The sequence below is a fragment of the Convolutriloba macropyga genome, chromosome 9 (genome assembly GCF_964194025.1).
Source record: "Convolutriloba macropyga chromosome 9, txConMacr16.3, whole genome shotgun sequence".
Lineage (NCBI taxonomy): Eukaryota > Metazoa > Xenacoelomorpha > Acoela > Convolutidae > Convolutriloba > Convolutriloba macropyga.
This window is the reverse complement of record NC_134476.1, coordinates 12,898,448-12,925,107: the sequence shown is the minus strand read 5'-3', so window position 1 is coordinate 12,925,107 and position 26,660 is coordinate 12,898,448. Positions and strand designations below refer to the sequence as shown.

General features: G+C 35.8%; 2 protein-coding genes across 2 annotated transcripts; both read left to right on the top strand.

Annotated features, from left to right (window-relative positions):
• The first annotated feature begins 579 nt into the window (after window positions 1–579).
• On the top strand, window positions 580–8,965 carry LOC142346048 (nicotinamide/nicotinic acid mononucleotide adenylyltransferase 3-like). The gene is made up of 4 exons (XM_075398534.1): window positions 580–921; window positions 1,130–1,321; window positions 1,902–2,089; window positions 8,505–8,965. The coding sequence occupies exons 2-4, from the start codon at window positions 1,176–1,178 to the stop codon at window positions 8,834–8,836; spliced, it is 666 nt and encodes a 221-aa protein (XP_075254649.1). The 5' UTR covers window positions 580–921; window positions 1,130–1,175; the 3' UTR covers window positions 8,837–8,965.
• Window positions 8,966–11,058: 2,093 nt separating this feature from the next.
• LOC142346047 (rRNA-processing protein UTP23 homolog) lies at window positions 11,059–12,613 on the top strand. Its single transcript, XM_075398533.1, has 2 exons — window positions 11,059–11,458; window positions 12,006–12,613. Exons 1-2 carry the CDS (start codon window positions 11,063–11,065, stop codon window positions 12,444–12,446), a joined length of 837 nt encoding a protein of 278 aa, XP_075254648.1. The 5' UTR covers window positions 11,059–11,062; the 3' UTR covers window positions 12,447–12,613.
• The last annotated feature ends 14,047 nt before the right edge of the window (window positions 12,614–26,660 follow it).

The window sequence follows — 26,660 nt, the reverse complement described above, 5'->3', positions numbered from 1 at the left end:
ATCCAGCTGTTTTAATTTCATAAGCTAGAGATGAACAGGTGGCATGTAGCAAGCTAAGAAAGCTTTAAAACGTCCTGGAATTATAACAGTGTTGAAGTCACGATTATTTAGCAAACCTTAAAGTCGCAAAACTTTAAGATTCCTATCTTTTTGAAGCAATTAATGTGGTGTGTATTTTATGCAAGTTTTGATGGACCTTTTTAGTCTTTCGTGTCTTTGTCGCCCTTGTCTTTTTTAGCTTTCCGTGATCTAGAGCGCTATCTCATTCCCAAATTTAAGCAATTGATTGAGAGTGATGGTAGTATTTGACTAACAGTTTTCGAACCTCCTTAGACGATCCTCGTTGATTTAAACAAATGGCTTTGTAATGATTTCAACTTCAAGTTTGCAAAAAAAAAGTGCAATTTTTAATTTCTTTTGTAACCAGCTACGAAATCAAATACAATCTTGGCAAACGCATAAATGCAAATACAACATACATTTTGCCAATCAACGCTATCACATTTAAAATGATATTAATATCAGGTTAATTCGTGCGTTGAATTTGCGAAAACTTGCGTAATCGTGCAATGAGCAGCTCCTCCCATTTGTGACTTTAAGATCAAATGGAATGCCATCTAAACAATCGGGCGATTACTCATCAGAAGTTTGTAAGAGGCTAGCCTGTGATATCCAGAAATGTCTGGACCAGAACCGGTTCCAGCACTCCAAATGTGAACGAGAGATTGAAGCTTTAGTTAGATGCTGCCGGAGAACCAACGACAATTTTTCGCCATATTGTAACGGATGGCAGAATTATACCCTCTCAACTGATAAAATCAATTCTTAAACTGACTGGTTAATCAAGAAACAAAATTGAACGCGTTTTATCCGATTTTCGTTTTATAGAAACTCAAGACAATCGACAACTCCAGTTTTTAGGTAATTAGGGCCTATATTTGAGCTGCTGGGTCCATAATGGCCAGAAACCATTTTTATGAAATCGTTTGGTGCAACTTTAAAGTTGTAAAGCAGTGACTTTAAATTTTTTTTTGTAATTTTATTGCTAAAAGTTTTGCGTGAGATTGGGGATACCGAACATCAGGTAGGCGTAGTGAAAACTTCTTATGCAAATTTGAGCTATTTTTAGATATGACATCTGAACCATCATAATTTCCACATTTTGTAAAGAGGAAATGCGAACTGGTGTATCAAGAATGCTAATAGCCTTGATAGAGTTCGGGTGTTTCAACCCTCCGACTAACATGCATCTCCGCCTGTTTGAGACTGCCAAGTTTGCTCTGGAAAAGGCTGGCCACACAGTCAAAGTTGGGATAATGAGGAATTGTTTCCACACCATAAAAAGCTGGTTGTCGATCGGAAATTAGTGTTTATTTTAGTAAGAACTGGAATTGAACCAATTTACAAACAGTATTTATAATTTAGAGCTATCAAGATTAAGCAATCATATGAATATGCTTCCTTTTAATGCGAATAAAATTGTTTTGATTAGCCGGTGTGAACAAGGTAGTGCGCGGAGGCTTTGCATTGGTAATAGCCTTGTGAAAGGTGGGACTCCACAATAAATCGGTAAATACTTTTTAAGGGCACAATGATTAGATTTGAATTTCCAAACGATGTGTAAAAAGTGCAATGGAACGCTGTATAAAAGTACGAAGTATATAAAGTTAAATACCAATTAAGTGGTCATATTTTTTTAGCGGAAACAAGGAATAATTTGTGCAATATTTGTGTTTACTTATGACGCAACTTGAGGAGTTGGATTGAGGAATTTTTTTATATCCGCTTTTGGTTTTGGACTAATTTAAGTGGACAGAATAGTGTGTAACCTTCAGAAATTTACCATTTTTTTGTTTAAGTTTTTACTCAATTTTTAACAATGGAAACAATACTTGACACAGTCCAGCGCACGATAAGTACGGGAAGAAAGGGTTGATTGCAGCCAAGCACAGAGTGGAAATGTGCCAGTTAGCGTGCCAGAGTAGCCGGTGGTTACGATGTGAAGACTGGGAGACTATCCAGGAAGACTGGAGTCGCACCTCGGATGTCCTTGACCACTACTCTGCGCAACTACAGACAGAGTTCCCAGGTAGGAAATGAAACGCTAAAAGATAGTTTGTTCATATCTGTAAAACGATAACAATGAGTACAATGGAAAACATGAGTATCGGGATAGTTAGAAGGGTTCTTGGAAAAATCAACTTTCAGTAGTTTGATTTGCGCAAGATTGATAGTTCAGTGGAATATATACTTAACCTGCTTATTAATTGTTCCAACACGAAGCTGGAACAATGAATTAATCCAACACGAAGGAACAATTAAATTGGAACAATATATTATTAACTCTCGAAGAGAACCAATTGTAAACGTGTGTGTCTTTTTTATGCAAAATTTTTTGCTTGACCGTTTTTTGACGTTTCGAGTGACTTTTACGCCCTTGACATTCTGCGTTTTGCGTGAACTAAAGTTCTCCCTCATTCACAATTTCAAGTAGCTAAACTCATTTGGCGGCAATTTAAAACTAAAAGTTGAATGATAAGTGCGCCGAAATTGCTGTTTTATATTTTCATACCTGCAAAGATATGAAGATCTTCGAAAACATCTGTAACAACTGCGAAGAAACTTGCTACCTTAAAAATTCCAAGCAAGCGTTGGAGACTAAAGGCAAACTTATGAACTCTGAATGATACTAAAAGAAAAACAAAGCAAATAAGTAAATAGCATTGTTAGATTTGTGCAATAATTCATTACCTTCAAATTTGCTCTGTCTGCTCCAAAATAAATATTGAATAAGTTGCCCCACCCCCATTAAGCCTGGTTTTAAATTAATGTTTCTGAGACAAACTTCATTAGATGAAGTTAGTTTGGTTTTAAGTAAGCTACATCAAAAAAAATCCCTAGGCAACGAGAAAATCTAAATGTTATTGTTAAGTTAGCTGCCGCCGTGACTCTGAATGTTCTATTCTCGTAAATCGTTTATGGAAAAGATTTTTCCTAAGCTGCTTAAGCCGGCCAAAAATGCACATTTCAATCACTGTTTGCTCAGTAAAGAATGAACGTTGGTTTGAAAAGCACTTATCACTCCTTTTCCGCTATCAAAATCTGTAATTATTATCTGTTAAATTCATGAGTTACTTCATCAACTGAACTTAATGGTGAGCAGTGGTCACCCGAACAAAATGAGGGGTCAAGATGATAAATATAAGTATTTTGCAGAAAATTCATCCCAGTTGCGCCTACTCACTAACTTTCACGACCTAACTCATAATAGAGCGTAGGGAGTGCACGCGCATCTGTCTCGTGGTTGTTCCGGAGAGGATCAGAATTCAAAAGGTCATAGCTCCTGTTCTAGATCAACAGAACTATCTAATTATTAATAGCCGCCCTCATCTCAGCCGGCTATTATAGCGCTCCTATTTTTTACAATTCAAAGAATTTGAATTGTATTGGGGCGCTGTCTTTTTTTTCTAAGATCTGTTCACACCTTTTCATGATTTTTGAAATCAAATTGGAGTAGTGATTTTGGTCACGCCGAAACGGGAAATGGAGCGAAAAAGCGAGTGGTTTTGCGGCGTGAATTTTTTTCGCTCTAATTTTAAAATAGAGTGCGAAACTGGTGTTTGAACAAAAATTCGGTTTCTCTGTAGTGGTTTTTTGTTCACATGCGGCAATTTCACTCTGATTTTTACTGTTTTTTCGATTTTTTGGATCGGATTTTTTTCGAAATGGTTTTCGCAATCCATTCACAGCTCATTCAAGGCCTAGTTTTTTGTTTGAATGAAATTTTCATTTCTCGCTAGTGGTTTTTTTTGTTCACATGCGGCATTTTGACATTGATATTTTGTTTTTTTTTTCTTATTTTTTATCTGATTTTTTAAAAATGGTTTTCTCAATTCACTCATAGTCCATTCTAGGTCTAGTTTTTCTGTTTAGTCAATGAAAATTCTTTGAATTGTTAGTCAGGACTTGTCCTGCTATGTTTTTTACTTCGTCGAATTAAAAAATGTTTCGCTTTACCTTATTTTGCCGCCTTTTCAACATTTTGCGTGAAATCTTTTTGACTTCTCTAGGCTAGTTTCTCTCTTCTCTCATTCTGCTAAAAGTGATTTTGAACATCAGTTGCTCAGCAGAGCAATTCAAAATGAACAGAATCAGTATAAAAAATTGAAGTCAGAAATAGAAGCGGGATAAACCCATAAAGCCCAATTTTAGATGCCCGCTATTTGAACGTCGTTCCTATAAGTCTTATTTACCATCTCTAATGCTTATTGTTATTGATAGTAGCCCCTGTAGCCTCTCTCTATGAAACAGAAGTGTGTTCAACTACGAAATGCCATCAAAATAAATCGGACTTAAAAAAATGTTTTTGTACAAAAATCTTTTTTTTTCAATATCTTCTGTTATTTCAATCCCAATCATGCTTATTGGAATCAACGGCGGCTATTTTCCGGCAATCTGCCGGGTATGTTTTTTTAATTGCCCTCAAAAGAAGTTAAGCCATTATATTAGTCCTATTGGTCTCTTTTATGCGATTTTTCTCCTCACCGATTATTCGCTTGACCCATTTGACTTTTCATCCTCAAAAACAGAGTAAACAGGTAGCGCCCAGCGGGCATTAAGTTCTCTTAGAGCCTTTCAGCTCACTCGTCTCCAAGTATGCGAGCAGAAACTGTTTTGAAGACATCTACTTATGGTGTTAAGGGCGATTTCTGTAGGTTAACCCCCCCCCCCCCTCCCACAGCAAGCCCCTCCCCCTTATTTCAACCCCCCCCCCATCCCCACCTGTGCACATCGTTTAGGCCGCAGGGGCCCCGTGCAGCCAAAGACCCCCCTCCCACCGGTGCCCCCCCCCCCCAACTGTTGCCCCCCGTTGCGATCACCTCACGCCCCTTCCTCTAAGCTAAAGCTAGTCTCAATAAACCGTGGCTAGCTGCTGACGAAGCCAACAGCTAGCTCGTCAATTGTTTGCGAGCTATTCGCCCGACGTTAGTCGGTTGTTTTCTATTTTTTGGAATATTCGAAAAGGCTATCCATGTTCAGTCTAGTTTACAGTTGACTGGATAAACTTCACCTCCTTCAATCCAATAAGACTTCAGAAAGCGCCACGGTACCATTGATGTTCTTGTTTTTTTAAACAAGATTCGTCTAAAATTTATTGGAAATGACTAGTTTTTCCTGTCCTTAAGGAAGCATTTGGTACAATTTAATTCGAGATTGTTCTTGAAAATTTATGTGACCTATGCGGAAAGGCATGAGGGTGGTTTGAATCATACTTAGATGAGAGAAAAGAACGGTTTAATATAAATGGTTTATCCTTATGGGTGAAAATGAACGTTGGGTCACAAAAGGTTCAATTCCGAGTCCATTATTGGTGCTCGTACCTAACTGACTTCCGCTGATATAGCGTCTGGAGGATTACATCGTCCTCGTTGATGGCTCTAATGTAACTGTCATTGGAAAAACTACCAATGCAAAAGGATTCCGATTCGATAGGAAACTTGCTAACTCTCAATAAATTTGTGCTCAATCACAGAAAACTGTACGACTTAATTAAGTGCCTTATTTCAACTTTCTCATCGTTGTTCAAGTTTTGAAACAGCCTGTTTGCAAGTATTTGGTTGTCTCTTTTAGATTTTGAGACAGAAATATAGACGTCGTGATTGAAATAAATAGAATAAATTTAATAAAATTGAAATTAATTCAAAGCTAATCGGACTATTTGGGATCGTTGCAAAAAAGACGTTGCTGCGGTGCCCGACAATGACCCATTCAATATTATATAACCAATATTGAATTTCAGCTGGTGTTTCGGTGAATGGATGCTCTTCTGTTTATGCGTTAAGCCTTATCGATCTTCTCCAAAAATATAAAATTTATATTTTTAGCAAAAGAACGCATCTCGGCGATGACATTTATCAACAACAATCTGCTCACCGTCTTTTTGTTACATATTACTGAGCTTGTTCGATCTCTAAAAAGGTGCTTTGTGAACCGTTCTTAAATACTTATTAGATTGTTCCAAAAATACTAAAGGTCAATCCTGAATCTACTTTGTGAGCCAATTTTGAAACGAAAAATTGAAAGGCCGTATATTACATTCAGATGCTTTAATTTGTAATGTCCTCAGACGTAACTCTGTTCCGGTGGAAGAGCGAATTGTTGCGTCGATTTTGCGAGTTTCTATTTTTTATCACCATGTCATGGAATCGTATTTTGCGCAAAATTTAAGTTACTGGAATATATTTTTAATTGCCATCAAACGAAGTTTATAGCAATTCTATTAGTCCTGTCGGTCTTTTTATGCGATTTTTTGCTTGACGGATTTTTCATCTGACGCTTTTGACTTTTCCTCCTCAAAAACGGGATAAACAGGTAGCGCCCAGTGGGCATTAAGTGCTCTTAGAACTTTTCAGCTGTGTTTCCACTCAAACTGTTTTGGAGACTTCTACTTATGGTGTGAAGGGCGGTTCTTAAAGGTTGAAGACCCCTCCGCTGTTGACCCCCCACCACTATTACTCCCCCCCCCCCCCCCGCCCGCCCTGTTACCCCCGCCCCACTGTTGCCCCCACAATTTCTTTTAAAAAAGCTTGCAATTTTTGTCTTTTTTAAGTTTCTCTGGCCTCAAAAGCCACGGAATTTTCTCTAGGGTTTGATAATATGTTACTGCATACTTAATAGATAATGGAATGTTTTTCAAGATTTCGTTATTACAAATTTAAGCAATTTTTTAAGCTTTTTGCATTTTCATGTTTTCGATTTTTTCCGTCACCAGGGGCCCTGGGACCTCCTCCAAGGTTTGATAATAAGCTTCTGCATTGTTTGTAGAGTTTATGAGCCAGTGAAACTATTTCAGGCTTGAAACAGAGATACTCGATAGTCTCTTGAGACAATGAAATGTTTCTGAAGATATTAATATCACGAATTTTGGCAAGATTTTGTTAAATTTTGCTTTTGTTTTTAAATTTTTTTCAATATTTCGTGTCCTTTTCTGAGTTTAACGATCATTACTGGCCAACAAATCTTTCTAAGTCTCGGAGATGGGTTCCCTAACGGAACTTTCGAGGCAAAAAATGACTTCGAAGTTTTTATGTACTGCGAAGTTGAAAACTTTTTTAATTTTGCCTTGTTAGTTTTTTTTCTATGTGATTTATTTACTAAAAAGGCTAGAAAACTAGAAGTTGTAGAGCCGTATCTCATCATGGAAAATATTTATCTCTTTCTGTATCTGTCGTTTAGGGTTTCTTTTCTTCTGTTTGTCGTTCACGCTCTCTCTCTCTCTTTTCTCTCTCTCTCTCTCTCTCTCTCTCTCTCTCTCTCTCTCTCTCTCTCTCTCTCTCTCTCTCTCTCTCTCTGACTCTATCTCTCTCTCTCTCTCTCTCTCTCTCTCTCTCTTTGTTGATGCCGCACTTCAGCTGCTGTTATGTGGCGTGATGTCATCATCTCTGATCCTCAATAACAATGAGTTAAAGTAAAAATGTTCTTATCATAATTGACTTAACAGGCACTTTTTAAATCATTGTTGAAATCATTGTGAATTGCTCTCAGAAGCAGTTTGTAGCAAATGTTAATCCTGTTTGTCTCTTATGCAATTTTCGGCTCGGCCGATTTTTCGTCGGACAAATTTGACTTTCGTCTTCAGAAACGGAATAAAGAGGTAGCGCCCAGTTTGCATTAAGTTCTCTTAGAGCCGTTCAGCCCACTAGTCTTCAAGTATGCGGGTAACAGAAACAGTTTTGGAGACTTATACTTATGGTATGAAGGGCGGTTCTTAGAAATTGCTCCCACACACCACCCACGCACCGCCCCCGCATCAGTCCCCCCAATCCGCTTTTGCACCCCCGCTGCGCTCACCTTACGCCCCTTCGATTAATCTAAAGCTAGCCTCACTAAACCGTGGCCAGCTACTGACGAAGCCAATCGGTCGTCTGAGAGCAATTCGGCCGACGTTTGTCGGTTATGTTTGAATTTTGGTGTCGAGAAAAAGTGGACACCTTAGTTGTCCTTGGCTCAAGTTAAAACTTTTAGCCCTCTGGCATTTTTAGTTGATTTGAAATTATTTTTTTACTTTTCAAATTTTCAGAAAGTTAGTGTTGCTCTAACATCGTTCTGTCATGTTTGCGTCATTGATTAAATGCTACTGTTTGTCTGTTAAGCATGTAGTTTGTAGTTAGAATTTATTTTCTTCAGGGTTGGAAGAAAATGCATGGGAAAGTTAATTTTGTTTTCCTATTTGATTTTCATTCTACAAAGAATAATCTTCGTTATGGGGTAGATACTATGTGGGTCCTCTTGACACCTTTTATTTGCGTTCATAACTTCCGCTTAAATGTGTAATAAATCTAATTCAATTTGGAGAAATTTGTTCTTCAGATTTGGGTCGAACTTTGCCATTTATTTTCCGTTCTATTCTTTGTTTCCTATTATCTTTTGAAAGTCGATGTAACCGACTTCGCTCTGTTTCTCTGTTCTTTTTATTTACAAATTGATCAGGGCTCCTCTTTCAGGCATCAACTGTCGGCTGCTCTGTGGCACTGACCTCCTGCTGTCCTTCAACACTCCAGATCTCTGGTCACATCAGCATTTGGACAACATCTTGGGAACCCACGGTATAGTCTGTATCCAGAGAAAGGGTTACGATGCCACCTCCCTCCTATCCCAGCACCCTGTAGTTTCCAAGCACAAGGACAACATTCTATTCGTCCAGGCAGATTCAGTCAATGATGTCAGCTCGACCTTAGTTAGAGATTTGATTTCCAAAGGGAGCACTGCTAAGTACCTAGTACCGGATCAAGTTAATGACTACATTTGTCAAAATGATTTATATCTTACACAATGAAGTTAAAAGTTGCAAATATTAATAGAAATAATGCTTCTCATCTGTTTGAATGTATTAAATACTGTTATGATATCCAATATGCACTCTGAGAGTTTGTTCTGTCATAAGATTGCAGAACTTTGTTTGAAATTTCCGTTTTTAAGCAGAAAATGACCGTTTAAGTAGAAAATTAAATTGTTGACAGGAATAGTCGTAGCATGAATAAAAGGCTGGTTTTAAAATAAAAACTACTGACGAATCAGCTTAGCTGAAATTAACAATCGATTTGTAAAAAAAAATTGCTTTCTGTTTGTAAACTTATCGCTTAACGCATTAAGTCTGCAAGATATGTACCAATTGTTGTTCGACACAACTAGGGGAGAAATATAAGCCCAACAAGTTCCTTCTGCTCATTCAGTTTTGGCCTATCGATCTGTCTACAACAGAAAGTTGTCACTGGTATTGTTAAAAAGCATGGAAAGCGTATAATGTTTAATTAGGATTTTTGAATTAAGTTTTTTTTGCTGCCATGAAATTTGACGGTAATATTCTTTGATTTGATTTTTCCTTAATAGTTTTTTGTGAGCGTTCTTTCGATTTCACTTTTCGGGTTATTTATTCACGCTTGACTTCTTGATTTTTATTTGCGTGATCTATTTTACTTTTATTCACATTTGTTTGATTGTATAACAAAAGCTACTGTAGGATAAGAAATGCCGAGACACGGATAGCCGAGTGGTAAATATTTTAGACTAGCATACCTTAAAAGTTTAAAGCAATTATTGTAAACGTGTTTTTATGCAAATTTTTTGCTGGACCTATTTTAAGCGTTTGTTCTGGATCATTATTCGCGCCCAAGTGATTTTTTCACGCTTGACTTGTTAATGTTGACGTGATTTGCGTAGATAATTGCCGTTATTCTGAGATTAAGTCTTGCTAAAATTAAAGCGATTTTAATCCAGAAAGTGGCAAAGCTGGTTTAACTTAGTGGTTATTTAGTAAACTGTAAACAGGTTTTGAGTTTGAGACCCCTAAGTGTAATCTTTTTGCAGTCATAAAAAATTTCTCAACTTCACCCTCTAAAAGAAAGTGCCCGACCTGGCGTCCGAGAGCAATTCATTCGATGATTGTTGGTTTATTTTTTGTATTGCTGAACAAAAGTGTTGAAGATGTGCTGTTTGATTTTTAAAAAATATTTGAAATTCAGGCCAATTTTCTCTACCTTGAACATGTCCCATATTTTGACGAGGAATCAGCCAGCTGCGTGAAGTTTTGTTTTCAAAAGGTACCAAAAATTATTGTAAACGTGTGTCTATGCAAATTGCTTGACCGTTTGACTTTCCGAGTGACTTTTAAGCCCTTGACTTTTGTGTTTTGCGTGATCTAAATTTTTCGCGGTTTCGAGCAGTTCATCTTGATTGGCGGCAATTTAATACTAAAAGTCAACTGAAAAAAGCGACGAAATTGTGTTATTTTGAATTTAAATCTTAATAGTGGTATATAATGACCTCCAATGACGTCATAGAAAGCCTCACAGTGAACTTCTTAGTCCCACTCAGGCTGCAACCGCACCCCCGACTGAAAGAAGTAGCCATGATTACAGCTCCCACTGGTCGTTCGAGAGCAATTCTTCAGACGTTATTCGGTTGTTTAGATTCTATTTTTTTTGCAAACATTTTGATATATTGGAATTCGAAGTCATTCTTTTTTAGTTTCTAAGTACTGTTTATATTTAAACATAGCGTAATTGTTTTGGTGCCATTGGACACTCAATTTCAAATTGCTCAATTTCAGTACACATTTCAAATTGCGCGATCTTAACCCTGATTCAAAATATTTCAATTTTTGTTCAATGTTCCAATTAGCAAAATACCTAATACCCTCAATTTTTTCCACGCAGACCAGTGCTTAGTCATGAGAAAGTCAAAAAGCCTGCGTGAGGTAATGTCTAGACCTCATCGTTGGATATGCACCAGAATATAATCTGTAGACTGAAAATTTTGTGCTCAGTGCGACCATCACGTGCATACATTTTGACATGAGCGCGATTATTTCAGTGACTTCAAATTTTGCAGTATTTAACAAGCAACACATGAGAAAAATAGTGATTACTGGGCAAACTTCTCGGTTTATAGCTGAAAAAGTTTCTAGAACAAATTAGCAATACGACCAAGTAAAAGTTTTGCATGTTCTTAATTAGTTTAATCTTAAATCCTCCATTTCTGCCTTTTCGTTTCAGATTAAATCATGAAATACAAGAGGCAGAAAAAGGTCAAGGGCATTTTGAAAGCCTTCAAACAAATTGGCATCGAACCACCTTACAAAGTTGTTTTGGACGGAACCCTAACTATGGCTGCGCTCAACCACAAAGTAAATTTGTCTGAACAAATTCCTTCCTATTTTGGAGTAACCCCTGAGGCCTCCTACAATACGAGTGGTGCAATGGAGTTGTGTACAACAAAATGTGTGATCAAAGAATTAGAAAAATTGGGCTCTTACTTTTTCGGAGCTCTTCATATTTTGAAGCAGTTCTCAGTGGTCAAATGCGCTCATAGTAGGAAGAAGCTAAAAGGAGCTGTAACATGCTTGAAGAATTTGGCGGAAGACGAAGAGACGAAATACATTTATGCAACTCAAGACAAAGTAGGAAACGGTGTTCTCTCCGTAGCAAAAGTGGTATTGATTAGTTGCCTCTCTCGATTAGTTGGCTCATCTTTACTGTCATGTCTTTTTTAGTCAGAATTTGTTCAAGAACCTTCTGGAATGCTCTTTCAATTGGCGGCAGTTTGCTACTGAAAGTCAAATGTAAAGTGCTGATTATAGGTTTCAATTTTCAATGTTAGCAGTGAACGTGAGACTAAATGCTTACATATTCACAAATATAATAATATATATGTACAAGCTTCTGGTGTGAAAATTACATGAAATCAATATAACCGTGAAGTGAATTTAGATAAATTATGTGCTCTTTCAACTGGGTTCATCTTCTAATCCGAACGACGGTGTTTGAAAATCCGAAAAATGAACATTGTGTACCGTATATTATGAAAATGCATTTTGCATAAATTGAGCATTCAGTAGGCTTGGTTAAGCAAAAAAGTGCTGGCTAGTTTGAAAATTAGCTAATGCTACATTTATTGCTGAACTATCCAATAGTACGTTACAAATTATTAACAATTCATTTTTTCAGGTATTACAAGATATTATTGAGAAATGTCATCTCCCCTTGTTGTATTTACACAACGCAACATTGGTCCTAAAGAAACCCACCTTTCTTACAGAATCTAATCAACCCCAAAATCATTCAGAAGATCCCGGAAAGGCAGATCTCGATAAACTGGCAGCCCTGAAATCCAAAGAAGGTCTGCTTGATGTACCTGTCTCGAATCCTGCGTTTGAGAAACGAAAAGAGAAGCTGCTCAAAAAAATTGAGAGGCGTAAGCAAGAAAGATTGCAGGCAAGAGAAAACAAGAAAATGAAGTTCTTGCAGCCTCGGCATTCTATGAATTCAGTTCTTAAGCAAACGCGAGATGAACAGGAAAACAGTTCAGTAAAATCTAGATGTCGGAACAGAAAGAAACGTCACACACCTAAACTTGAGTCAAACAATCAAATTACTGAATTATCTTGATTCCTTTTGTTTCATTTCAAGGTTTGTTTGAAGGTTGTTTTTGTAGTATCAACTGTTTTAGTGAGGTAATTAGATTGAACTTCTCACGATCGAGACGAGTATTAATTCCATTTGACATATATCAAATGTTCCTTCAGTTCATCAAAAATTTATGGTTATGAAACTTTGTTCTCTTATGTACAATCAAGTCCAATTGCAGGTGGCGGAAACAAAGAAAATGAATTTAACTGCTACCTTGCCATTTATATTAAAAAAGTAAGAATTCTTGAATTTCCTGAAGTGTTGGTAATGATACTACGTTAGAGGCAGTGTGAGAACTTCGTTTTTTAATCTATATAAAGCCCCGTAAAATAGTTAATTAATTGCTCTTGAACGAAGTTCATAGCAATTATTGTAAAAGTGTTGGTCTTTTTTATGCGAATTTTTTGCTTGACCATTTTGCGCCTTTCTTCTAGAACATTCTTTGACTTTTCAAGTGACTTTTTCACGCTTTCGTTCTTCATTTTTGAGTGATCTCTATTGCTCTTACTCCGAAGTAAAGCTTTTTGCTAATATAAAATCGGTTGCAGCATATTAAAAAGTAGGGCCTGGTAGTCGAGTAGGCAGTGCATCTGGTTAAAGATCGGAGTTCAGTGGTTCGAACCGCGGCGGGGTCAAATATTTTTCCACCCGCCTGTCGTTCAAGAGCAATTCTTTTGACGCTAACAAAAGTTAAATTTTCATATAGCTGGTTTCTGTTGCCATTGGTAGTGTACGATGAAGAAAGAACGTGAGAGCTATGTTGTACTGCTGAATTCTATCTTTGGTCAGTTGTGCCACGATTGATAACTACTTAGCAAATTGGGCAATTGCGCTGCGATTGCCACTTTATTAAGTTTGATTTTGAAATTGGCTTTCAAGATTGGGAGTTCGCAACGCGAATGGCTAGTTTACTTTCTGAGATTACTTTTGAAAAGCAATTTGCTAATTTTAAGTTGCACTGATTTTGAGGAACACAAATGAGATAATTTGTACATTTTCATTTGATAGTCTCATTTGTGTCTCAAAATCAGTTGCAATTTAAAATTAGCAACTTGCATTTCAAAAGTAATCTCAGAAAGTAAACTAGCCATTCGCGTCGCGAATTCCCAAACTTGGAAGCCAATTTCAAAATCTCAAAATCTAACTTAATAAAGTGGCAATCGCACCGCAATTGCCCAATTTGCTAAGTAGTAATGAATCGTGGCATTTCATAAATTCAGAAAGGAAGTGAAAGAAATCATAAAGTGATCACGCAGAATCTAAAGTAGTTAGATGCCCTTGAAGATAAAGAAAATAGGTTTAAACGAAATACGGTAATGTATGATTTCAGAACAAATATCCAGTCCGTATGGCATTTCCCTTTGTGAACAGAAATAATGAAGATTATAATGAATAAAATCAGAAAGGTGATACTTATTCACCGGTTAAATAGTAGTAAAATAGTAATTTTTTAAATAGTTATATGAAGTTTGCTGAGCTTTGATACAGAGTTTTATTCTAAATTGTCTGATAGTTTTTGTTCGGCTTCCAGTATGGTCATTTCCCTTTCTATGGGAATAGTGGGATTTGGATGAACTTTCCAAAGTTCGCATTGATTTCTTGGTGATGATGATCCAATGAATGTCGTTTCAGTGATAGGTAATTCGGCCGACTAACCGTGTGTTTGTTGAATGTCCTGGATTATCGTCTGTGTTTGGTGATTGGTATCTTTTTGTTGCTTTTTTAGTTTTCGAGTCAGATGTGTCACTATTTTGTAGTGTGCGTTTCTCTTTTCTAAGGTTGGGGGTTCATTGCGTTGCGGATTTTCCTGACGAGGATGGATGATTTGGTGGAGCTGCAATTGGTTGAATTGGACTAAAATGCAATATTTGTGAGATAAGGTCTGCTCTTGAATGTTTCATCGTGTTTTAGGTTTCGCCTTGGAATACGCATTTTGAGAGCTCTTGCCACGATACTCGCCGCTGAAATGCAAGAAAGATCCGAGGAGATTACACTAACATCGTCGGATTGTTTCTTAGAGCACTTAATTTTCTTACTTCCGAAATCTTTTCTGAAGAGGTCCCTTTTGTGATTTTGATTCCGAAATCTTTTCAACCAGGTATTTCGTTCATGCTTTTTTCCGAATTTCGCAATATCTGAGTTGCGCACTCGCACTTCTGGCTTATTCGGTTCTTTTATTACACTTGTTGCTGAGCTCACTTTGCTCATGGTTTTGCCATGTCTCAACATCTCATACAGCCCATCTAGATTTTTCTTTTTTCTATGTCCAGCGTGGATTTTGCGAGCTAATGTAACCCGAATACCTCTTTCCGTACGTGGGATGGGCCGCGACATCCCGACTGACCACATTAGTCTGTTTTCTTCGTCTTGTAGCTCTTGTTTGTGAGCTCGACCGTTCGCGCCACGAATAACTTTTTCGATTTCCACTTTTGAACACATTCCGGTGTCTGCCCACTGTTCGTCAATTAAATATGCGTGGCCTGGGATTGTATCTGTCTAATTTTTTAATTTTTTGTTTTAATTATAATTTTTACTATTTGATTTGTTGTATTAGATTTGCTGTATTGGATGCTGGTGTATTATACTTTCTGCCAAAATGTGCTTCAAATGGTGTAATATTAGTTGATTTCTGTTTAGTAATTCTCAATTTGTGATTGATTGCATGCATGTTTTAGCATTGTTGTAAGTTGAATTTTTTAAATTTAAATGTGTTTTTATACATGATAATTGTCGTTTCGTAGTTCAAATGAGACGTTCAACAAGACCTTTTGCTCTCTGATCATGTACAGGAGCGTATATATGGGTTCTATTTTTTTTCGGGACAAAATTCTTAAATTTTACCCATTAAACATCTAGTTTGATCTATTCTAATTGTTCTTGGTACAAGGTGATATATATATATATATATATATATATATATAAATATATATATATATATATATATATATATATAATCACCTTGTACCAAGAATAATTAGTTTTTATATATATTTATATATATATATATGTATATATATATATATACATATATATATATATATATGTATATATATATATATATATATATATATTCATATGTATATATATATATAATATTATATATATATATATATAATATTATATATATATATATATATATATATATTATATATATATATATATTTATATATATATATATATATATAAATAATAATGTCTTTATAACTTTAATTAGATTTGCATTTGAAGCATTATTAAGTGTTTCTATTGTAGGATATTTGAAATATCTACCAATGCCTGTTAAGCAATATTGTTCTATTCCCCTCTCGTTAATAATAGGACCGCCAAAGTCTATTGTAATTCGTCATTCGGTTCAATGCAATTAGGTGATGGTGACCATTTGCTATGCGGAATCACTGGTTTTAATTTCTTACCTGTTACTTTGCAAGCTTTGCACTGAGTAGCTTTTGCTAGTATGTCTCCATGAATATTTGGCCGCCATATATTTTGTGCGAGCGAACGCATTGCAAATCTCCCCGGATAGGTGGAGTGGATATCTTCTAACACACTGTGCTTTATTGCTTTGGGGATTGCTATCCGCTCATCGAGACACAGGCACCCATACTTGACACTTATATCCCGACAATATAACAATATAAATGTACATAAGGACTGATGTCCTTCAATTTCCCCTCGTCATTTCGTAGGACACTCGTATTTCCTTTAGGATGGCGTCCTTCCCCGTTATAATGGCTAGTTCTTTTGCTGAAGATTCTGTTGATCGTCTCTGATAGTCTGCGGTCGTCGGCTGTGTCTATTGCACTGGTAGAAGGGGTCGTTTCTCTTGTGGTAGAATTGCTGGTGCCTGGTGTCGTATTTGTAGGGGAATTAACCGAGAAGGTTACTCGGGCTTTTGTTGGTATTGTCTCCAAAGATTTTCCTCGAGGCATTTTTGAAGTAGAGGCAATTGAGTTGATATCAGTGAACTTGTTTGCAAGAGAATTTTGGGCAGAAAGCGAGTTAATTTTCGGTGCTTGGTTTTTATAGATGGAATTTTTGAGTTTCGCGCCTAATTTAGAGAATTTATGGTGATTAGTTGATTTGTTATCAAAATTGGGGCTTAATTGTTCAGGTTGTTCTTATTCTTTACTGTCTAACTTTTGCGCAGTATTTGCAGCGATTTTGTTAATGGAATTTGATTTTTTAGTAGAAAGATATATAGTGCAAATTGTAACTTTGAATATGAGGGGGGCATTTTCGACGCGATTCGCGTGTTAAAGTTGGGATTTTTGAGCTTATGTGAGAGTGTAAATTGCGAAGCATTTCACGGTGAAATATTAGAATGTGGTGAATCCGATGAAATTAGCTTATTCTTTAGTTGTAAGTTTCTGCTTTTTGATATAGGTGTTTGCGGTGCAAACGGTTTGATTAATTTTGAATTCGGTGAATTCTTTTTAGACTGCTGTGTATTTTCTGTAATGCTAATGGTCTATGTTCAATAAGTTGTTGGAAAGAGTCTCGAATTTTAGAAAATGTTGGCACCACCAAGTGTTCTATGTATGATAAATTTTTCTTTGCTTTTGCAAAAAGGACTGCTAGAGATGTAGTCTACAAGACCCATTTTTGATCCTGGCGTGTGTTATATGGCAAAATTGTAAGGGAGTAGTCGATCAATCAATCGGGAAATTCCACTGCTGTAAGATTTACTCGAACGATGTTCTTTAAGTATTTATTGTAGGGCTCTGTGGTCTGTAATTACTGTAAAATCCTTACCATAAAGGTAATATTTGAAATAGTCTATTGACCCTACAACTCCCAATAATTCCAATTCATATATGCTTTATCGTTTTTCTGTAGGATTGAGAAAACACGATGCAAATGCAATAGGTTGTCACCCCTCTGGGGTGTTTTGTTCTAGTGCTGCGTCAAGTCTGGAACGCAAAGCGTCACATTTTACTCTAAAATCTAATTTGGGATTTTAATGGCAATTTTTAGTACTGTGCTGTTTTTTCTTTAATTATATTGAAGCGTTTGGTATGTAACTCAGTCCAAACGTATTTTGCAGTCTTTTTTTAATAATAGTCTGAGAGGGTGACAATGATGCGCTAGATGTTGTATAAATTTGCGAATGTAGTGTACTGATCCAAGAAATGACCTTAAACGTTTAAGTGTAGTTGGTGGTGGTATTGCTCGAATAAATGCAGTTTTGCTTTCGAGCGGTGAAATTACTGTTTGAGTAATTTTATAACCAAGACATTCATATTCCGTTTAAGCAAATTGACACTTTGGAGATTGATGCGCAAATTATCTTCATTTAAGTTTTTTAAAAAAACATTTGATAACGTAATTAATGTGGTCGTATTTTAACCCGTACTATTATGATGTCGTCTAAAAACCAGTATGAGTTTTGAAGACCAATACGTGCGTAGTCTATTGTTTTTTGAAATTCAGCTGGCATGTGAGGCCGTAAAATCCAGTTTTATAGTACTTGTACCCGTAGATTCGCCTTATATGGTTTTAAAATTACAGTGTTTTGCAGTGTCTTTAAATAATCGTAATTCAATCTGTGCATATTTAAGATCTACTTTTGAAAATTATGCTTGTTGGCCGTTTTGTGTGTTTGTTAAGTGTTGTGAAATGGAGTCTATTAACATTTCTATGTTCGGCATTTGATATTTGTTTTATGAATTGATTTGTTGAGGACTGGAATCTTGTGCTAATTTTATAAATCGATCTTTCCTTCTTGCAGGCAAAATGAATTTTCTATAGGCGAAATAAAATTTTGGTAAGAACATCAAGACAGTTTTTCAATGTTCTTTTTTACTCGGTCTAATTCAGCAGTAACTAGAGGTTGTAGATTAATGGAAACACGACGACCTTTTTGAAGCTTTGCTGTAAACTTCTGATAAAACCTTGATGTAACGACATGCGTCTTTGAAAGGCCAATTCTTGAGACAAGATCTGGAAATTGTGAGGCGATAAGCTGTTTTACTTTGCATGTAGAGTTATCAATACTGTTAACACATACCCCTTTATGCTTGTTTTTGAACCACTGGCCAAGACAAGACTACTCAAAAGGTCACTTCCAATGATGTTTTTGTGGACATCCTCTACTACTGTAAGGCATGCATCCCCACGCATACAATCGTTGTAGACAACCGTCGTTGTAATGTTGACGAGGACCTTGATCGGTTCGTTTAAAAATGTTTTGAGATCTTTCTCACATGCTGAAGCAATCCATCGTGCTGTTGGGGTAGTTTTTAGGATGTCATTTGTCAAAGTTTTGGTTATGATATTACACAGTACCAGAATCAATCATTCAACTTGCGGTGATTTTTCCAACTTTATCAATGAGGAAATGCAGTTGTTTGCTTTTTAATATTCTGCGGCCTTCTGTTCCGCAGAGATATAGAAAGGAAGTTGCTTTTGGTTGCAGAAGTCCCAAGTATTGTTACCACACAGAATGGCAATTTTGTCGATCTTTTTACATTTGTTTTGCCACGTTACCTTTAGTTGTTGATTGCGAATATTTCTATTGCTTTCGGTTGCTGTGTCTAGCTTTCCATTGGTTCCTCATACACACGTTCGTGTAGGTATCTGACTTCTGGAGGTGGTTCGTTGAGAAGAGTTTCTAGTTGTATCCCCTCTTTTGCCAACAATGCGAGTTTCCATTGTTGCGTCCATTTCTCCCACGAAAGGGGTGGAGTGATAGTTGCTTTCGCCCAGAAAGCTTCGATATGGAGTGTAGATTTTCTTAAGTCAAGTGCTGTCTCTGCCATGTGGTACTGCTGAAGTCTATCTTTGGTCAGTTGTGCCACGATTGATTTCTACTTAGCAAATTAGGCAATTGCAGTGCGATTGCCACTTTATCAATTTTGATTTTGAAACTTGCCTTCAAGATTGGGACTTCGCGACGCGAATGGTTAGTTTACTCTCTGAGGTTACTTTTGGAAAGCAAATTGCTAATTTTAAATTTAAACTGATTTTGAGGAGCACAAATGAGATTATGAAATGAAAATGTACAAAGTAAGTCAGAAAGGAATTTAAAGAAATCATAAGGTGATCACGCTGAATAAAAGCAAGCTAGATTTGTTTACAACGTGAATAGACAGTTTCGTGTCTAGAACAAGAATAACCTGGATGTTGCAACAATGATGAATGAATGAACTAAGATTAAGGAAATTGAACTAGTTTACTGCGCTTGAAGTTGAAGAAAATAGTCTCGAACTAAATACGGTAATTTTCAGAACAAATATCCAGTCCGTAGGACAAGCTAACTCAACATACTTTGTAGCTCATTTTTGTATTCTGGGAAATTTTACAGAATTTGGTTGAACAACAAAACTGTAATAACGATAGCGATTATTTAGGTGTTATAGTTGCATGCTGGAGAACACCAAAAATTAGCTATTTTCAAAGAATACATCAACAGGAAAATTAAGCCTACATCGAATTGAGGTCGAAGCTTCCTTTTTTGAATTCACACTTTACAATTTTCTGAGAATTTTTGGAACCGAGTGGTCGTGAGCAGAAAGTACGGACATCCCATTTAATTTGTAAAACAAGTGTCCAGTGACTCATGATAAGGTGAATACAACCCAAAAAAAGTTAAGTGCCACAATTGACGTCTTGGAGGCAGCAACTTTCTCAGGCAGCGAACAATTGAAGCGCAAAATTAAAGCGCGTAACAAGAGCAAATGTAAAGCGGAACTCAACACACCTTAAAAAACTTGCAAAAGCTTTTCTTGCATAAGTTCTACAAAAGAAAATGTGTGCAGCCAGCAAATAAAACGATTAAGGACCAGTAGAAATTTCACAACAATTTCTCTAGCAATTTTTCAGATGCTCGTCTTGTTCCGAAATTAATTAATTATTAGTCGTGACCGTACTGGTAAATAGCATTACATAAATTTTTGTAAAGCAGCTAACACATGCGAAGATTTTGGTATTGTAAAGAAGGAGTGCACCTGATTTAAAATTTGACACATCATGTCTTTTCCCTGCTCCTGTTTAGGAACAAGAATCGAAAGCTACTCATCACCTTTCTAGAAGCACTTCGCTTTCTAGCTCTCCGAGATAAAATTTTAATGAAACCCATTTGCAAAAAATTGTTTTTCGAACATCCAATTTCCTTAATTCAAACGTAAATTTGAGGTTATAGCTGAACGTTGAACATTTACATGCGTGGAGCTATATCATTGAAATCAGTTGGTATTATTGGAAAACTTAAGCATAATTCATGTTTTGCTTTTCAATTTTATTCTTAAAAGTAAGAACTAAGTGGTCTTACGATTCCGTTCAATGGAACATTTTCATGCTGCTTTATCAAAAAATCTGGGAATCTATGTTTATAACTGACTGCTGATATCGTTGACCTTATATGCAATGGTAGTTTATTCCCTTTTGGGACGCTTTGCAAACAGAGCAATTTGTCCCGTTTGCTTTGTATGGAATTTGAATTGAAATTTAGTAATTAATGCCTGAATTGAATTGAATTGAATTTCATTTACCAGCTACATAACATTAATTAAACAAAAACAAAATTTAATTAAAAGAGGTTACGTCGGGACGGACTCTTGGAGAGACTACAGCCTCATCTAGCAAGAACCCGGTATCTTATTTACGAAAACGAAGTGAAATTACAGGAAGTCAAAAAAATAAATTGAACACTTCATAGCTATCCTGAATATATAGGTAAGTAAAGGATCTTAAGAAAGTTTTGAGCTGACCTGGAGTCAGTTCTCTTATGCTTTCAGGAATTAAATTATTTTCTTGCGCAAAATTGTACGCTACGATAACTTTGATCCGCAAAGAATTTTTAATGTTTTTTGAATTGGGTACAGGTAAAAGTTTCTACGAGACTCTTCTTGTTTCACGATGGTTGCTGAGCGAATCTAATTTTAAATAAGTTGACTCAGGTTTTCTGAGTTCGTCAAACATAAATTTGAAAATATTAGCAAAAAGTTCATAAACGGTAAGATGATGATATTTTGTCATGATATTCCTAATCGCATCAGTTTTTCGTTTAAAGAAAATGGCCCTACATATTCTTTTTTGCATCTTAAAAAATTTCGTCAAGATGTGTCTTTTAGGTGTTTCCGTATATTAAAAGACCATATTCTATGGTGGATTTCTCATAGGCATTGTAAAAGATTAACAATTGATTTTTAGTGAAAAAGTTTCTTGCCCGATAGGCAACAGCCGAAAAGGTTGCTAACTTTTTTGCAACTTTTTTACAGTGGTACGTAAATTTCATCGATTTGTCAAAAGTAATACCCAAATATATACATTGATCTTTGATTTGAACGTCTTTGAAAACACCGTCTAGGTGTTTAGCCTTTTTGTTGTGGCCAAAAGGCATAAGCATGCATTTGTTTTCATTGATCGTTAAACAGTTCTGATCAAACCATTTCTTAACGTTTTTTACATCAGAGGAAAATTTAGTATTTTCATTCACTGAGCACGATGTTATGGTAGTATCGTCTGCATACAAAACTACTTCCGAGTTCGAGCAGCATTGGGGCATGTCATTAATGTATATTAGAAAGAAAGTTGGGCCTAATATTGATCCCTGTGGTACACCGTAATCAACATCAATGGATTTTGACGTCTTACTGTTCAAAAAAACATATTGAGATCTGTCAGAGAAATAATTTTTAATTAAATCTAGTCTTTTTCCTCTGAAACCGTATCTTTCTAGCTTTGAAAGCAAAATATGGTGGTTGACTGTGTCAAAAGCTTTTTTAAATCGATGAATAATGACACCCCGGATAGTTTTTGTTCTAGTGCCTCAGAGAGGAATTCAGTGAATTTTATTATTGCATTGATGCAAGATTTTTTTGGTTGGAATCCAAACTGCTTTGGGGTTAAAATTCTATGTCTGCCTACAAAACTCATAATTCTCTTATTGATCAAACTTTCAAAAACTTTAGAAAATGATGTCAACAGACTAATGGGTTTGTAGTTCGCAGGGTTGCTTTTACTGCCTTCCTTATGCAAAGGAATAACTTTTGCTTTTTTAAATGGTACAGGGAAATATCCATTTTCAAAACAGGTGTTAAAAACGTTGCATAAGTAATCACATATTACCGGTAAAGAAATCTTAACAATTTCGCAGTTTAACCCATCATGACCAGCAGACTTTTTGTTTTTCAGAGACCTAATGATTTTGCTTAGTTCACTCGGTGATGTTGGAAAGAAAACGCAGCTCTGTTCAACTCTTTTGATTTTACTGTTGTCTATAGAAGAAGGTTTAAATGACCGAGACAGATTTTCGCCAATTTTTGCAAAAAAAATTGTTCAGAATATTTGGCTCAACGTTACATATGTTACTTCTTTTCGTGTTGCAAATTGTTTGATATGCCTGAAACAAACTTTTTTTCGTTTTATCAGCCTCAACCAAGGCATCATAAAATTTCCTTTTCTCATGTTCAATAGTTTTCGTAACTATATTTCTCTGCTTTTTGTAACTCTCACGGTTTTCATCAGTTTTTTCTTGCAACCAATTTTTAAAAAGCTTGTTTTGCTTATTTATCTGGGATTTAATATTCTTATTGTACCATGTCGCTGTTTTTCGCGATTTCTTCCAAGGTGCAAATCGATCCAATAATGTATTCATTACATTAACCAAAGTAGATACCCTGTTGTCAACATTCATGTCTGAATTTTTTTCAAGTTTTTGCAATTTTAGTGTATAAGCAAAACAAATAATTTAAACAAGTTTGTTCATTCTTCAATTTCCTAAGATCACGAAATTTATGTGTGAAACAGCTTTTCGTCTCAATTTCGTCATTCAATAACAATAAAAATGGAAAAAGATCACTAAGAGAAGTTTTGATTGTAATAGTTTTATGATGCTCTTTCACAAGGAAATGTCCGAGACAACTTTCTCTAGTTTCAGCAACGCGAGTTGGTATTCCATTAAGCAACTTAAAGCTGAAACTTTTTATCAAAAGTTTATGTTCGAAAACAGTATTACATTTTGACAAAATATCTATGTTGAATTCGCCACAAATGTACTGATTCTTGAGATTGGAGGTATATTGTAAAAACTCTTCAAACTCTGCAAAGAATTTTTCTAAACTCTTGTTTGGTGGTCTATAAATAACTGTAAAAAAACTTGTTTTGTTGTCTTTTTCCGTTTTAATTTTAGTTTTTTCAGAAGATGTAGTTCTTGGCGTTTGAATTTTTTCAAAGCTTTTTCAAAGCTGATTTCAGATTGCACCAGAAAAGCCACACCGCCTCCTTTTGTTCAGTTCTTGACTCATTTTCGTTAAGCCATGTTTCACTTAGAGCAATTAGCCTAGGTTGTTTTTGAAAATTTTAAGAAAACAATTGAGCTGGTCATGATGGGATTTTAAGGACTGTATGTTAAGGGATAGTATACAAGGAATACCTATTGCCTGTAATTCGTTTTCGTAGACGTACACCCCCATAATTTATCAAAAATTATAAGTTAGATTACAGTTTGCAGATGCTTGTTCCCTCGCTGCCCCATCCACAATTTCAATAACATCCTCCGCACATAGAGCCATGTTACTGCTTGTCGGCGTAGCTGATAGATCCAACTGTCCTTTTTTGCAATTTACTGGGTCGTCAGGTGAATCCCGCTTATGTTTTCTGGAGTGACTATAGTTTGTAGTTTTTTTTCTCAAAAGGGTTCAAATTTTGTTTCCAAGTTTTGTCTATATGATTAGATGGATCAACTCGAAGTTTACCGTCGTTTCTTACAAAACCCCTCGCAACTGAAGTTTCACGTTTCCTTATTGCACAATGTTTGAGCTCGTCCACCGCCTTTATACTATTTACAGCGCAGGAGTAGTAGTTACCATTTAGATTTTTTCGAAAAACTTTCACTTTGCAGTTCCATGTTGTTGAAATGAGCCCAATTTCGTTGCATTTGTTCATAATTTCAGCATCTTTGGGGGGGGGGGGCTTCTCATGGATAACTAATTTTTTACCCCCGTTTATTTTATCCGATAACTTTTTCCGCCGGCTGAAGATAAAATCCTTATCGTCGAAATAAATAAATTTTACAATTATTGGGGTTATTCCGTTTTTAAAATGCTTCCAGGAATGGCATGCCTTGATTCTATCAGGCGTAACTTGATAATTGAAGTAATGATAAATTGCTTTGCAAACATCATTATATAAGTTTTTGCTGAATGGGTTAATTGGGAAGTTTTTGAAAATCAAGCAGTCTTTGCTTGAGTACTTTTCTTGGGCCGACATACGATTTTGAAGCTCATCAGCGTTTTTGTTCAGTATAAGAATGGTATGTTCTTGGCATTTAACTGTTTGCTCAAGTGATGTAATTCTGATCATAAGTTCTTTAACTATTTTAGTCATTTCGCAGTTTTCGGTTGACCCATTTGCATTAACAGGATCTGAATTAGCCATTTTGCATGCAGAAAGTGTAGTTGAAGACAAAAGTATGGCCTTGAATTCGAACGCTGACAAAGAAAAGCGAATTTGAAAGCAGCGAGAAAGAACCGACTGATCGCTAGCTGCTCATTTGTTTGTCTGGCAAAACTTATGCAGCAGGCAAAACTTACGCTTCGTGCAAAATGTTTGCCTGCTAAAAGATTTTCTCTGATAAACAAACTTAAATGCCCCAGTTTATTCTTCGATTTATACACTGTTAATGCTTAGACAAGAAAAGTCAGAGAAATTCCACTGAAAAAAGCTATGACAACGATTGATGCAGTTACTTTCAACCTCGTCTCTAGCGTTATGCGATGTCTTACAAAGTATAGAGAGCAAATGGCTCTGGCTATAATCCGCATTTTGGTATTTGAAAGTTTCAAAATTCAACTTTTAATCACGCTGAATTCCCATATACGCAGTTCTGGTGAAGTCTTTTTGTTTTGTTTAAAATGTCCTCCGTTGGGTTTTTTCTTTTTGCTTGTTAGATGGAGCAATTTTGTCTCAAAAAGCAAATTTTAGGTGATTTTCATGCAGATAACTCTGAAGTTTTGCAGAAATGTTAATCTTGAGACAATACTGAAACCAAAAACTGGTGTCATTCACAAATTGGAAACTGCCTCGACGAGTACCATAGTTGACAGTATACATGGAACCCATTTAAGTAGTTTTTCAAAAACATGGAACCCATTAAATACACTGTGATATGTATGTCAGAACAAAACTTGTAAACAGCTAAATATATTGGAAAAAATTGATAAAACACCAGACGATCTTTTTCTCAAGAAATGTTTGTTTCCTTTTAGACGAAATAGCTTCCGAGTACCACGGAAAGTGCTTGCTGATATTGCACAATTTAATGATCTTTTCTTCACTTTTGATCTCATGAAATTATTTTATGACAATTATGCATTAAACTCTATTCCCTTCAATCCATTTTCACTTCCCGACTACAATCAAGAATTGAAGATCAGAGCCGCAAAAAACATTATCCAATACGAAAACGTCAAACGATGTAAAAAAAAAACAAAAAAAAATGCTTTTTTGAAAACATTCTTCTTGTTATTAAAGCCTGAAATTATTAATCTGCTTTTAAAAATGTAACAAACGAAAATAAAAAATCTTCACCGAATTCTGAAAACATACTAGAGAAGCTTTTTAAAGTTGATTTTTCCAAGTTCTTTTGAATCTTAATTCTTTACAACTCATGAACAGCCTGGGCTTCTTGGTTTTTTTTGAATTTTTTATTTAAAAAATGACTGATTGCAGCGCTTAGTTACTAGCGAACTTTCATTTGAGGTAAACTTGATACCAGAGACAAAGATTCAAAGCATCGCAGCACGATCACGAAAAACTGGGCGAAAAAATTGAGTACGCATATTTTTTGATGCTATTCTAATGAATTGAAGCCATAAAGTAATTTTATAACTCTTTATGCCAATGGCTAAGATTTGATGCGGATTAATGAAAACTTCAAATTGGAACCGAGTCAGAAGTTAACCGAAATAAAATTGTAAGATAATTACTTAACGACTCTTTGTGGCCTTCATAAACATATAGAGATCTAGTCGATCAAACGAATGGAAAGTTCAAAGAATTCCTGGTCTGATAAGGCAAAGAATATAGTCGAGGTAGCTCTAATTTGTATATCTCTTAGAAAAGCAGAAACTGTTTAAACTCAGAACTTAAATCATTACAATATTTGATCAGGCATAATTAGAAAGCCTTGACTTTTCTACATTTTAGGAATTTCATTTATTCATTTTACAACTGTTTCCTTAGTCTGAACAC

What these genes read in the sequence shown, in the direction of transcription:
- LOC142346048 (XM_075398534.1), top strand. Translation starts at nt 1,176, where the DNA reads ATGCGAACTGGTGTATCAAGAATGCTAATAGCCTTGATAGAGTTCGGG. An exon ending in GTCAAAGTTGGGATAATGAG is followed by an intron (nt 1,322 to 1,901) that starts GAATTGTTTCCA and finishes TACTTGACACAG; the next exon opens with TCCAGCGCACGATAAGTACG. An exon ending in ACTACAGACAGAGTTCCCAG is followed by an intron (nt 2,090 to 8,504) that starts GTAGGAAATGAA and finishes CTCCTCTTTCAG; the next exon opens with GCATCAACTGTCGGCTGCTC.
- LOC142346047 (XM_075398533.1), top strand. Translation starts at nt 11,063, where the DNA reads ATGAAATACAAGAGGCAGAAAAAGGTCAAGGGCATTTTGAAAGCCTTC. An exon ending in TTTATGCAACTCAAGACAAA is followed by an intron (nt 11,459 to 12,005) that starts GTAGGAAACGGT and finishes TCATTTTTTCAG; the next exon opens with GTATTACAAGATATTATTGA.